Source organism: Apodemus sylvaticus, chromosome 5, assembly GCF_947179515.1.
Source record: "Apodemus sylvaticus chromosome 5, mApoSyl1.1, whole genome shotgun sequence".
NCBI lineage: Eukaryota > Metazoa > Chordata > Mammalia > Rodentia > Muridae > Apodemus > Apodemus sylvaticus.
In genome coordinates, this window is record NC_067476.1 from 16,638,473 (window position 1) to 16,651,104 (window position 12,632).

Genomic DNA, 12,632 nt, shown 5'->3' on the forward strand with positions numbered 1-12,632 from the left:
CAAGAAGTTAGACTCTAGAGAGCCAAATATCCCTATTAAAAAATGGAGTAGGGCGGCGGCGGCGGCGGCAGTGCAGCAGTGGCTGGTCCAGCTGAAGGGCCATCAGTAGTGGAACCAAGGCGACACAGGGTCCAGTTAGGCCCTGCACCCACGACCACTGACCTTCGCTGACCAAAATGGGGTACAGAGCTAAACAAAGAATTTTCCCCTGAAGAATTTTGAATGAATGAGAAGCACCTTAAGAAATGTTCAACATCATTAGTCACTAGGGAAATGCAAATCAAAACAACCCTGAGATTTTTACCTCACACCAGTCAGAATGGATAAGATTAAAAACTCAGGAGACAGCAGGTGCTGGTAAGGATGTGGAGAAAGAGGAACATTCCTCCACTGCTGGTGGGATTGCAAGCTGATACAACCACTCTGGAAATCAGTCTGGCGGTACCTCAGAAAACTGGGCATGACACTTCCAGAGGACCCTGCCATACCACTCCTGGGCATATATCCAGAGGATTCCCCAGCATGCAATAAGGACACATACTCCACTATCTTCATAGCAGTCTTATTTATAATAGCCAGAAGCTGGAAAGAACCCAGATGTCCCTCAATGGAGGAATGGATACAGAAAATGTGGTGTATTTACACAACAGACTACTACTCAGAAATTAAAAAACAATGAATTCATGAGATTCTTAGGCAAATGGTTGGAACTGGAAAATATCACACTAAGTGAGGTAACTCATTCACAAAAAAACACACATGGAATACAGTCACTGATAAATGGATATTAGCCCAGAAGCTCTGAATACCCAAGACACAACTCATATATCAAATCATTCCCAAGAAGAAGGAAAGAGAGAGCCCTGGTCCTGGAAAGGCTTGATGCAGCACTGTAGGGGATTGCCAGGACAGAGAATTGGAAGGGGTTTGATAGGGGAATGGGAAGAGGGAAGAGGACTTATGGGACTTATGGAGAGGGGGGAATGGAGAAAGGGAAAATCATTTGGAATGTAAACAAAGAATATAGAAAATAATAATAAAAACAAAAGATAAAAAGAATATACCCTCTTCTCGGCAACTCATGGTACATTTTCTAAAATTGACCATATAGTTGGTCACAAAACAGACCTTAACAGATATAAGATTGAACTAATCCGATGCCTCCTATAAGATTACTATAGAGTAAGGGTGGTCTTCAATAGCAACGAAAACAACAGAAAGCCCACACACACATGGAAGCTGAACAATGCTCTACTCATTGATCACTTGGTCATGGAAGAAATAAGGAAAGAAATCAAAGACTTTTCAGAATTTAATGAAAATGAAGGGACAACATACCCAAATTTATGGGACACAATGAAACCAGGGCTAAGAGGAAAACTCATAGTTCTGAGTGCCTCCACAAAGAAGCTGGAGAGAGCATACACTAGCAGCTTAACAGCACACCTGAAAGCACTAGAACAGAAAGAAGTCAATACACCCAATAGGAGTATAATGCAGGAAAACATCAAACTCAGGGCTGAAATCAACCATGTACCAACAAAAAGAACTATACAAAGAATCAACAAAACCAGGAGCCAGATCTTTGGGAATATCAACAAGATAGATAAACCCTCAGCCAGACTAAGCAGAGGGCACAGAGACAGTATCCAAATTAACAAAAGCAAGTGAAAGATCTGTATGACAAGAATTTCAAGCTTCTGAAGAAAGAAATCAAAGAAGATCTCAGAAGATGGAAAGTTCTCCCATGCTCATAGATTGGCAGGATTAATATAGTAAAAGTGGCCATCTTGCCGAAAGCAATCTACAGATTCAATGCAATCCCCATCAAAATTCCAAATCAATTCTTCATAGAACTAAAAAAAGCAATTCTCAAATTCATCTGGAATAACAAAAACACAGGATAGCAAAAGCTATTCTCCACAACAAAAGATCACCATCCTTGACCACAAGCTCTACTACAGAGTAATAGTAATAAAAACTGTTTGGCATTATTATGGAGACAAGCAGGAAGATCAATGGAATAGAATTGAAGACCCAGGAAATAACCCGCATACCTACAGTCACCTGATATTTGACAAAGTAACTAAAAATATCAAGTGGAAAAAACACAATATTTTTAACAAATGGTGCTGGATCAACTAGAGGTCAGCATACAGAAAAATTCAAATTGACCCCCTCTTATCTCCTTGTATAAAGCTCAAGTCAAAGTGGATCAAGACCTGACACACTGGAGTTTATAGAGGAGAAAGTGGGGAATAGCCTTGAACACATGGGCACAGGGGAAATTTTCCTGAATCACAAAAGAAAACATGGTATACACTCATGAACTAGAAAATATCATCCTGAGTGAGGTAACCCTATCACAAAAGAACACATGGTATACACTCACTGATAAGTGGATATTAGCCCAGAAGCTTGAAATAACCAAGAAACAATTCAGAGATCAAATGAAGCTCAAGAAGAAGGAAGAACAAAGTATGGATAGTCTAGTTTTTCTTAGAAGGCGCAACAAAATACCCACTGAAGGAGATACAGAGACAAAGTGTGGAGCAGAGTCTGAGGGAAAGACCATACAGAGACTGCCCCACCTATGGATACATTCCATATACAGTTACAAAACCCAGACACTATTGTAGATGCCAACAAATGCTTGTTGTCCTGATCCTGATATAGCTGTCAACTGGGAGGGTCTGCTAATGCATGACAAATACAGAGGGGACGTTCTCTGCCAGCCATTGAACTGAGCACAGGGTTTCCAATGAAGAAGCTAGAAAAAGGACCCAGGAACTGAAAGGGTTTGAAGCAGAAAAAAAAGGAACAACAGTATGAGCCACCCAGTACCCCCCCCAGAGCTCCCACAGACTAACCCATCAACCAGAGAGTACACATGGAGTAACCCATTGCTCTAGAGGCATAGGCAGCAGAGGATGGCCTTGTTGGACACCAAAGAGAAGAGAGGCCCTTGGTCCTTGGAAGGCTCGATGCAGCAGTGTAAGGGAATACCAGGAGAGGGAAGCAGGAGAGGGTTGATTGGGGAATAGGAGACTGGAATGGGTTTGGGGATTTTCAGGAGGGAAACCAGGAAAGGGGACAATGTTGGAAATGCAAATAAAGAATATGTCTAATAAAAAAGTTTGTAACACTAAAAAAATGGAGCTGTAAAATTATGAGCTTAGCTTTCATTTTAAGATCTTATAAGAAAATGAATAAAATAAACATAGTAAGATAAAGGAAGAAAAACAAAGCACAAGAGAATAAAGCAAGCAAATAGAGTAGACCATGACAGGAAAGGCAAAGAAAGAGAACTGCCAGGCATCAGGCCACCTGCTTGTAATTCCTGAGAGTGTCTAGCAGAGAAAGAGAAATGGTACATGGATTGGAAAGAAGTACACTGTTTAAATGACAACTTAATGTGCATTCCTTCACAACTTCAGTAGCACATGGTCAATATGTTAGGATCTCAGTGTGAAATCACTACACCACATACAACCTAAACTGAATTGTGAGGGGATGGCCATCAAATAATGTTGACTGTTGGTCTACACACACACACACACACACACACACACACACACACACAAACACACACACATATGCAAGTAGAAATCCCCATATGTTTGAAAATTGGGAACTCAGTATAAATAGTGTAGGAATGAACTATGTATGAACTCAAACCTGGGGATTTGCAACATGCTAGACACATTCGTAACCTCTCATTCACACCCTCAGAATCCATAATCTATGCATAAATGAACAAACAAATAATAAAGATCAGACACAGTACCCATGACAAATACAGAGAGTACATTTAAATAGTATTTTCACCCAGCATCATAGAAAGTAAGAGATCTTTCCTCTTTTGCATGCCTTTTGCAGGTATTTGAGATTCCTAATCAGATCCCTAATTAGAGTCCTAATTAATTATTCACTTGTTATTTTCTGGAGCATGCATACTTCATGCATGAGGACTCAACTTCTTATTAGAAATCATGGCCTCCGTAACAAGAAAGACACTGCTCAGCATAAGAGATAAAGGCAATGATGACACCAGCCTGAAGCCCAGAAGAACAGCGAGCCCAACAGCTCTGTGCATTGTAGCCATGGTCACTCTGAATGGAGTTATTAGTAACATAGATGAGACTCATAGGACTGTAATCCAGAGGAGACTGCTGGGCATTGGATGATTGCCCTATCTTGTCTAAATGGCAGGTCTGGGACTAGGCCCAGGAGACATTGCATATGAAAATCACCAGCTCTTTTTGCTTCTCAGGGATCATTACAGACCTGAGAATTCAGTCTGCACTGCATCTACAAACAAGATAGACACTGTGACTACAGTCATGTTTTCTTGAGGTAACAATGAGAGTGAATTCAACTACCTTGGTGGTAAAGGCACAATGTGAGACTGGCCAGATCTCCAGGTAAGACTTGAGTACGAATGGTAGGGTGGGGATAGAATCTACCTATGACTCATGGAACATGTCCTCACAGACACACACATACTGCGCATAAACTTCTCTTTTCTTTCTGCCCTTCTTCCTTTTTGGTAACCATTTTCTGGCTCTTCTGATTAGCGTATGAGGGATCTAGCATAACATGACACTCCTAGAATCACCTCAGTCTTCAATTTTAATTTATATTAGTCAAAATGTCTGATAATCATGAGTTTTTTCTTGGTCCAGCATTTACCTGGCAAAAACTAAAACCTATACTATTCATTACAGGGATATAATAATACTATTTGGGACATGACAATTAAATACTTGGCAAGTCGATGTGTGCTATTTATATGCCAAGAAATGAATGCTTTTCCATGGATTGTTCTAAGACTCACAAGTATCCAAAGATGAAGGGCATAATGTGGATGATGCCAATTATTCTCACTTAATATTGATACTTACAATGAATAAACCCAATGTTCAGGCAATAAAAGCTAAAATAAAAATTACTTTCTATTATTAAAATTATTAATTACACCAATAATATTTTACTGATTTCTTCCTATGTGCTAGATTTATTTTAACTTATTTAAAGTTATTATCAAATTTAATTGTCATGACATTCTATGATTCCACATTATTATCCCACTTAAGCAGATTTTTAAAACAAAGTCAGAAATGTTAAATGATGTTCTCAACATCTGTACACAGAGGAAAGAGGAGGGAAGTCTTGTCACACTGTGAGAAACTAAATGCATATGACATTAGCACCAACTGGTACTAAATGGTCACTTCATTTGTCCCTCCACACAGTTGAACAGAAATCCTGAACTTTCTCCTTTAGGTTAGACCCTATGGTTCATGAAGATACTTCAGATGATCCCAGCATTTGGGCTTCTCAACAGACTTCTCAAGTAAGGTTGTTATCTATATTTTGTGGGTCAGAAAAGCAAAATTCAAAATGAGTAAACAGTTCCCCCAAACTTATAAGGCACATGAGGAATAGAACTAGAAGCTAATGAGCTGATTCTTCACACTGCATTGTCCCAGGCTCCCATCTCACCAGTGACTGCTAATCCTGACAATCACACAAACACCCACACTCAGAGAGACAGGCAGGCAGGCAGGCAGTCAGGAAGGAAGATGGAGAGACAACTTTCAATAGGTGTTGGCTTTATAATAAAAATATACTATGGAGAAGTCCCTCATGCAATTGAAATTATAGATTCAGAAACTAATGGAACCAAGGAGGTCAGCCTGAGGATAAGGAGCACAGAGAGGATGCTATTTCTAATCTCTAGGGAGTTCATATCTTAGAATGAATGATGTTGCTGATGATGTTGAAGATGAAGGGAAAATGTTGCATCCTGATGATGATGTGCTTATCAGGTTCACAACTCACTACCTGGTGATAGGACACAAAAGAGCTAAGCTTGAGAGCATGTTTAAGTCCCAGCTACCATCTCTATGAAGAAATTATTTTTTCTGTCTTCCTTAAAATGTATACAGAAAAAAGAATTGGGGAGAGAGAAACAGAGGGAGGGATCAGAGGGTGAGAAAAAGAAAAAGAAATTTTAGTACTGTCTATTAAATTTTAGAAATAAATTGTGCCAACTGAGGCTGAAACTGCAATCTTGGGGGCCTTTATAAAGAAGCCAAGATGGAGGAGGTATAAATTCCCATTTAGGAGCTGGAATGGTGGCTCAGCAGTTAAGAGCACTGGATGCACTACCAAAAGAACTTGTTCAGTTCCTACCACTCACAGGGTAGCCCTCAGCTGTCTATGATCCTATTTCCTGGGCATCCAATGCCCTTTTCTGGCCTCTGTGGGCACCAAGCATGTATATGGTACACACACATGCAAGCAGTAGAACATTCATAGAGAGTGTGGAAAGAGAGAGAGGGAGATACAGAGGGAGATAAGGGACAGAGAGCATGAGAAAAAATCCAGTTTAGATTCATTCGAACAATCTTTCGGGGGAACTTGCCATAATACAGTTTTGGAGAAGCCAAATGGCATTCTGACCAAAGTCTTTGAATCTCTGAACTTTTTAAAAGCCAGTATATTTAAATATGGATCCTTGACAATTTATCTGCCTTAGAAGGAAACTAGAAACCAAAGCATCATCTCTGACTTCCTCCTTATGGGCTTCGCTGACCACCCCGAGCACCAGCCTCTCCTGTTCACACTCTTCTTGGCAATGTACCTAGTGACCCTCTTAGGGAATCTGTTCATCATCCTGGCCATTGTCTCTGACCAGCATCTTCATACACCCATGTACTTCTTCCTAGCCAACCTGTCCTTCATTGATACTTGCTACAGCTGCACCATTGTCCCCAAAGTGCTGGCCAACATCCAAACCCAGCATCAAACCATCTCCCACACTGGGTGCCTTCTGCAGATGTATTTCTTCTTGGCACTGGCCATGCTTGATGACTTCCTATTGGCTGTGATGGCCTATGACCGTTATGTGGCCATCTGCCTTCCACTACACTACACCACTATCATGTGTCCCCAAAGATGCCTGTTGCTGGTGGCCACATCCTGGCTCTGCTCCAGCCTCCTGGCCTTTTCACTCACACTCCAGATGGCTCAAGTCTCCTTCTGTGCCTCCCATTCCATTCCACACTTTTTCTGTGACCTTCTCCCGCTCCTCAAGCTTGCCTGCTCAGACACCCATACCTTTCAGCTCATGATGTTTGCTGAAGCTGCCCTCTCCGGTGTGGTCCCTCTCACTTGTGTCCTAGTCTCTTATGCCTATATTGTGCATACCATCCTCAGGATCCCCTCTTCTGGGGGAAAACATAAAGTCTTCTCTACCTGTGGATCACATCTGACAGTGGTCACTCTGTTCTATGGAACTACCTTTCTAGTGTATTTCCAACCGTCATCCTCCTACTCTGCAGACACTGGAATAGTGGCATCCATTGTTTATACAATGGTCACCCCCATGCTCAATCCTTTTATCTACAGCTTGAGGAACAAAGACATGAAGGGAGCTTTGTGGAAACTGTTTGGCTTGGGGAGATACTGTAATCTGTAAATGATACTTCAGAGTCAAAGCCCAGGTTTTTTATAACAATTTTTGAAGAACTCAAATTCAGTGCAAAAATGGATGCTCAGCATGTCAAATATGTTTGACCAATGGAGAATGCCTGGCATGGACTGACGGGACCAGAACTCATGAACTGAGCATGGAGTGATGACCAAGAGAGAAGGAGGGGATGAAAATTCCTATGGGAGGACAAGACAGAAATGAAAGACAAATGCAAACAGATAAAGAGGACATTATTCAGCATCACTTAATGCCTTAGTAACAATGGCGTGTGAACCTGAGCTCACTGAATGTCAGGAAGATTTTTCAGTGCTGGGTTGAGAGGAAAAACATATTTGCTAACTGATTTTATTTTTTAAAAAGGCATTTTATTGACTGGATGGGGACACTACAAGTAGGAACAAACATTGTTCATGAGACCTGGGACTCTGCCTACCTCAGAGCCTTGGAGGTGCCTGCCATCATGCTTCACAGTCACATATTAAACTAATGAGTGCTATGTCCTCAGGAAAGGCATTGCTGGACTGTTTGAGATCTTTTGAAAAGCAGCTAGAAAACTATTTATAAACACGGTTTTGGGGTTTTGGTCTTTGTTGTTTCTGTTTTCTGAAACATCATTCTTGATAACCAGAGTTTCCTGGCACTTACTATGCAGCTGAGGCTGGCCTCTAACTTATGACCCTCCTGCTGCAGCCACTTGACTGCTGGAATTACAAGTATATTCTACCGCAAGCAGCATAATACAGTGTGTCTGAATAAAAGTGGCTATCAGAGGCTCATATATTTGAATACTTTGTTACCAAGAAGTAGAACTCTTTAGTAGGGTTGAAATGATTAGAAAGTAAAGCCTTGTTGAAGAAAGTATCTAGAATTTTGCTGATGTTTGAGGTTTCCAAAGCCCATGTCTGGCCCAGTCTCTGTCTCTTTGTCTTTCTGTTTCTTTCTTACTCTCTGTGTGTCTCTGTCTCTGTCTCTGTCTCTCTGTCTTTCTCTCTGTTACTCTGTTTCTCTCTTCTCTCTCTCTCCTCTCTCACCTCCTCCTCCTTCCTCTCTCTCTCTCTCTCTCTCTCTCTCTCTCTCTCTCTCTCTCTCTCTCTCTCTCTCTCCTTCCCTCCCTCCCTCCCTCCCCTGTGGATCTGGATGTAGCTCTCAGCTACTGCTCCAGCATCATGCATGGCCCCATGCTCCCCACCATGATGAAAACGGACTAAGCCTCTGAAACAATAGACAATCACCTCATTAAATGCTTTTCTTTATAAGATTTGCTGTATTTCTTTATAGTGATAGAACAGTGACTGAGACAATAATCTTACTAAACAAGCTACTGTTAGGAATGAAGTCAGGGGGAAAGGTTTGCTGAACAAGACTTTTCTGATAAGTAGTAACTAACCACTGCCCAAAGCATTCAAGCCAGGGGGTAGTGAGGACTCAGTCTACAGAGAAGAGGTCACTCCATCAAAATGATGTGTGGACAGAAATAGGATCAAGTGCTCTAAGCTTCAGGGCCCATTTCCAAGGATGACGTTGGAAATAGTTCATTCACAGAATTGAATCGAAAAAAGATTTTATTGAGAATAAGAGATTAAGAATAATTCTAGAAGTGGTAATGAAGTCCCAGTAGAGAAGAAGACTGCTCCCAAATAACTGATGTGAGATCATGTCAAAGGCTCTGACAGTGTGTGGTCATTGCTTAACTAAAACAAAAAACTGACTTTTCCCATTTTCCCTCTCTATTGTGGTTGCCTGTTGCAAAATAATGTGTGTGCATTATAGTAAGAATACAAAGCATAAAATAGAAAGGTTAAAATACTCATCCATCATTCCTCCATTTTGAGAAGACTACTGTTTATGTTGTGGCTTCCTGTTATTTTTTCCTGAAGACAATAATCTTTGTCACATTGTCTTTGTTTTGCTTTGATGAGGAAAATGCTGTAGAAATAATTCCCTGTGTGCTTCCCCACTTGATCTGTAACTAGAATACTCTCCTGACTTTACTATATCTGATGTTTGATCTAGCAAATATTAAAAAGATATTGTAGAATATGGCCAATATTTTCTTGGTTAAAAAAAGAAGAAGAAGAAGAAAGGAAGAAATCTTATTTTGAAAGGAAAAGAAAGTACCAAGAAAAAACGTGAAAAGGGAATATCACTATGCTATAGTGGATAGCAAAGCAACTGTTTGTAGCATCCAAGACTGGCTATGGGCCTCCTTTTCTTACACTAAAGCCATTTCAACTGGAAGAAGGAAGCTAACATAGTGAGGTGGAAGATGCCTTTCACCAGCACCAGTAGGGAATAGTAGAGTGCCTCTTAAAAGAATAAAATAGCACGAGCTATTGAACTGCACCTCAGCTAAGAGCATATTAAAATATTATATCCCTCAGGCATCTGTTTCGTTGGCGTTCCCACATCATTATTTATCTTTTTGCTTTGTGAGTAGTTACATCTCACGATTTCAGTCACATATTGTCATATTAGACAGTCTCCCTTCATGTGCTCTCTTATGCTAACAGTAGAATGAGAACATTCTATGTAGGCAGAGTCCTTTAAAAAGTCAGCAGGTTTTATTTTTTTCATTTTCACATGGTGTGCTATTTTTTTCACTGAACTATCATGAATAAAATCAGAGCACATAGGAAGGAAATGTAGACCAGAAAATCAAGAAACACACTCATAGACCCACTGGAGTATGGCTTCATTTAAACTGGGATTACCAGAAAAGACCAGTACTGTAAAGAGCTGTGATGTGACAGATTCAGAGCTGACCAAGCCTAGCTTCAGAGACAACGTGAAACAGAAAAAAACTCTGGCAGGACATAGTAGCTCAAATAGGTCTTTCTAGACTAGAATTCACACTTACTTTGTTATCTTGTACTGCCTCCAACTTAAACTCCCCAAATTTTAATCAGATAAATTGTCTCACCTTTATGTATCGTATGCACACTGGCATTTTTCATCTTTTTTCTGATTCTCAATTTTCCCATTTCATCAACACTGATTTTTTTTAAAGCTTTAATTAAAATAGAATTCTTATATCACTTTCCTTCCTCCCTTTCCTCCTTCTATTCCCTCCCAATTACCCTCCCTGAAGTAGTCCGTCCCATATTCCCCCACTGTCAAGTTGATAGCCTCTTTTTATTACTACTATTTTACACACACACACACACACACACACACACACACACACAAACCGGCTGGGTCCTTTTCTATTGTTTGTGTATTTATACCTGACCACTGTGCACTGGACAGACAACAAGTGACTCATCTCTGATAGAGACTAATTCTCCTTCTCCCAGGAGGCATTAGTTACCTTCAGTTTTTTCTCTAGGTGTGGGACCCTGACAAATTACCATGTCTATTGGTATCTCCATTGTTCTTGTCTTATTCATGCAGCCATTTCTAAGACAGACTTTCACAACAGACCTGCTAGTATTCTGACTCTTGCAGCAGCTGCTCATCTATCTGCCATGGTCCCTGAGCCACACATTTGGGAACTGTGATGTACTTCACATGTATCTATTAAGGTTGAGCTATTCATGATCTATTGATCTCCTCATTCTGTCCAATTGTAGTTTTCAGTAGAAGTCTTTATTTGCTATGGGGTTATTTTGGAGGGGAAACCAGGAAATGGGATACTATCCAATATTTAAAAAAGATGAAAATAAAAGGCAAGAGGTAGTGATAGCTGCAGCACTGGCTGGAATTCTTTAAGGAGGTCTCCCACCCTGGTTGACTTGACTGCCCACCCTCCAGACTATGTGCCATGGCTCCAAGGCTGTGACCCACCACATGCTATGCACTTCCAGCAGCAGAAGCTAATGGCTATAACTGAGGACATTCCTCCCAAACCTGCCATCAACTCTAGATGCCACCACCTCTTCACAAACCCCCAAGGAGGAGTCAGGCCTCATCTAGCTCCAGGGTCAAGATATAGTAGCAGTTTTTTGATAGCTGTCTTTTAGAACATGGCCTTAAGTACAGGGGACAATTTTCTGTCTCAAAAAACAAAACAAAACAAAAAGATTGGCACCACTTCTTTGACAATGGACTCTTCACTGACCAGAAACAAATTGTGTCCAACAAAAAGAGATGCAGGTTTTGATATTTGGAATTTTCTAGAAAATGTTTTAGGACCTTTTCTCTGTGTTGTCCTGGCAGTACTGGAAATCACTTTGTAGATGAGGCTGGCCTCAAACTCAGAAATCTGCCTGGCTCTGCCTCCCAAGTGCTGGATTAAAGGCATGTACCACCACTGCTGGACCAAATGGTATAAATCTTAAAGAGCATTTCTTTCCTGATGCTGCTGAGTGGCTGTGTTGATGACACCATCCTCAGAGGCAGGAACTCAACTTGTAGACTATGCCAAACTGCCCATCCTGGAGCAGCTATAGGGGGAGTTGGTAGGAGGGCTTACTCACCTCACAGTCCAGACCCACTACTTGCTTCAGCATCACCCTGTCCAGGTAACTTCCCTGTTGGATCAATATGCCAAACAGCAACCGGAAAAAGATTGTGCCATGTCAGCCAATGGGAAGCCGCATCCTCCTGACTCTACTCCAGATTCCTAGCCAGCTTGTTTTGCCCAACTCTGCCCATAAACACACTCTGTCACTGTTGTCTGTCTTGTGATCTAGCAGAGACCTAAAGAATTTAGAGTGTAGAAGTGGTCTTGTGTGACTTGGCTCTCATTCATAATGACCTCCTTGGAGAACAAGCCTCTTGTTGGTACTGAGAAATTCCATTCCAGAGTGAGGCTGCCCATTGTCCTTGGTTTCATTGATCACTGTCTTTTGTTATTCCAACCAGGGATAGGAACAGTCTCCTTCAGTTCTCCCAGCACAAGGCAAAGAGGATGGAGACTGTCTTGCCCAGACTTCTAACTCACTATCCCTTGTTCTGTATTTTCCCAGCCCAACTTCTCAGCTCTCATTTCATGGTGGACCATTTAGGAAAACTTGTGAATGGCACCTGCTGGGTCTTGTACCAAGCACAGGTACCAGCTCCTTTAATCCTTACCATTCAGGAAACAACAGTGAAGTTTGAGTTCTGTATAAGGTCTCAAATTCAGTTCTCTGAGGCATCTAATTCTCAAAGTAGAACTACTTCATAAAGTTACCTACAAATATGTCTTGGT

The 12,632-nt window shown here is 41.1% G+C and overlaps 1 protein-coding gene across 1 annotated transcript; it reads left to right on the plus strand.

Annotated features, from left to right (window-relative positions):
• Positions 1-6,643: 6,643 nt before the first annotated feature.
• LOC127684153 (olfactory receptor 1G1-like) lies at positions 6,644-7,486 on the plus strand. Its single transcript, XM_052181117.1, has one exon. The coding sequence runs from the start codon at positions 6,644-6,646 to the stop codon at positions 7,484-7,486; it is 843 nt and encodes a 280-aa protein (XP_052037077.1).
• The last annotated feature ends 5,146 nt before the right edge of the window (positions 7,487-12,632 follow it).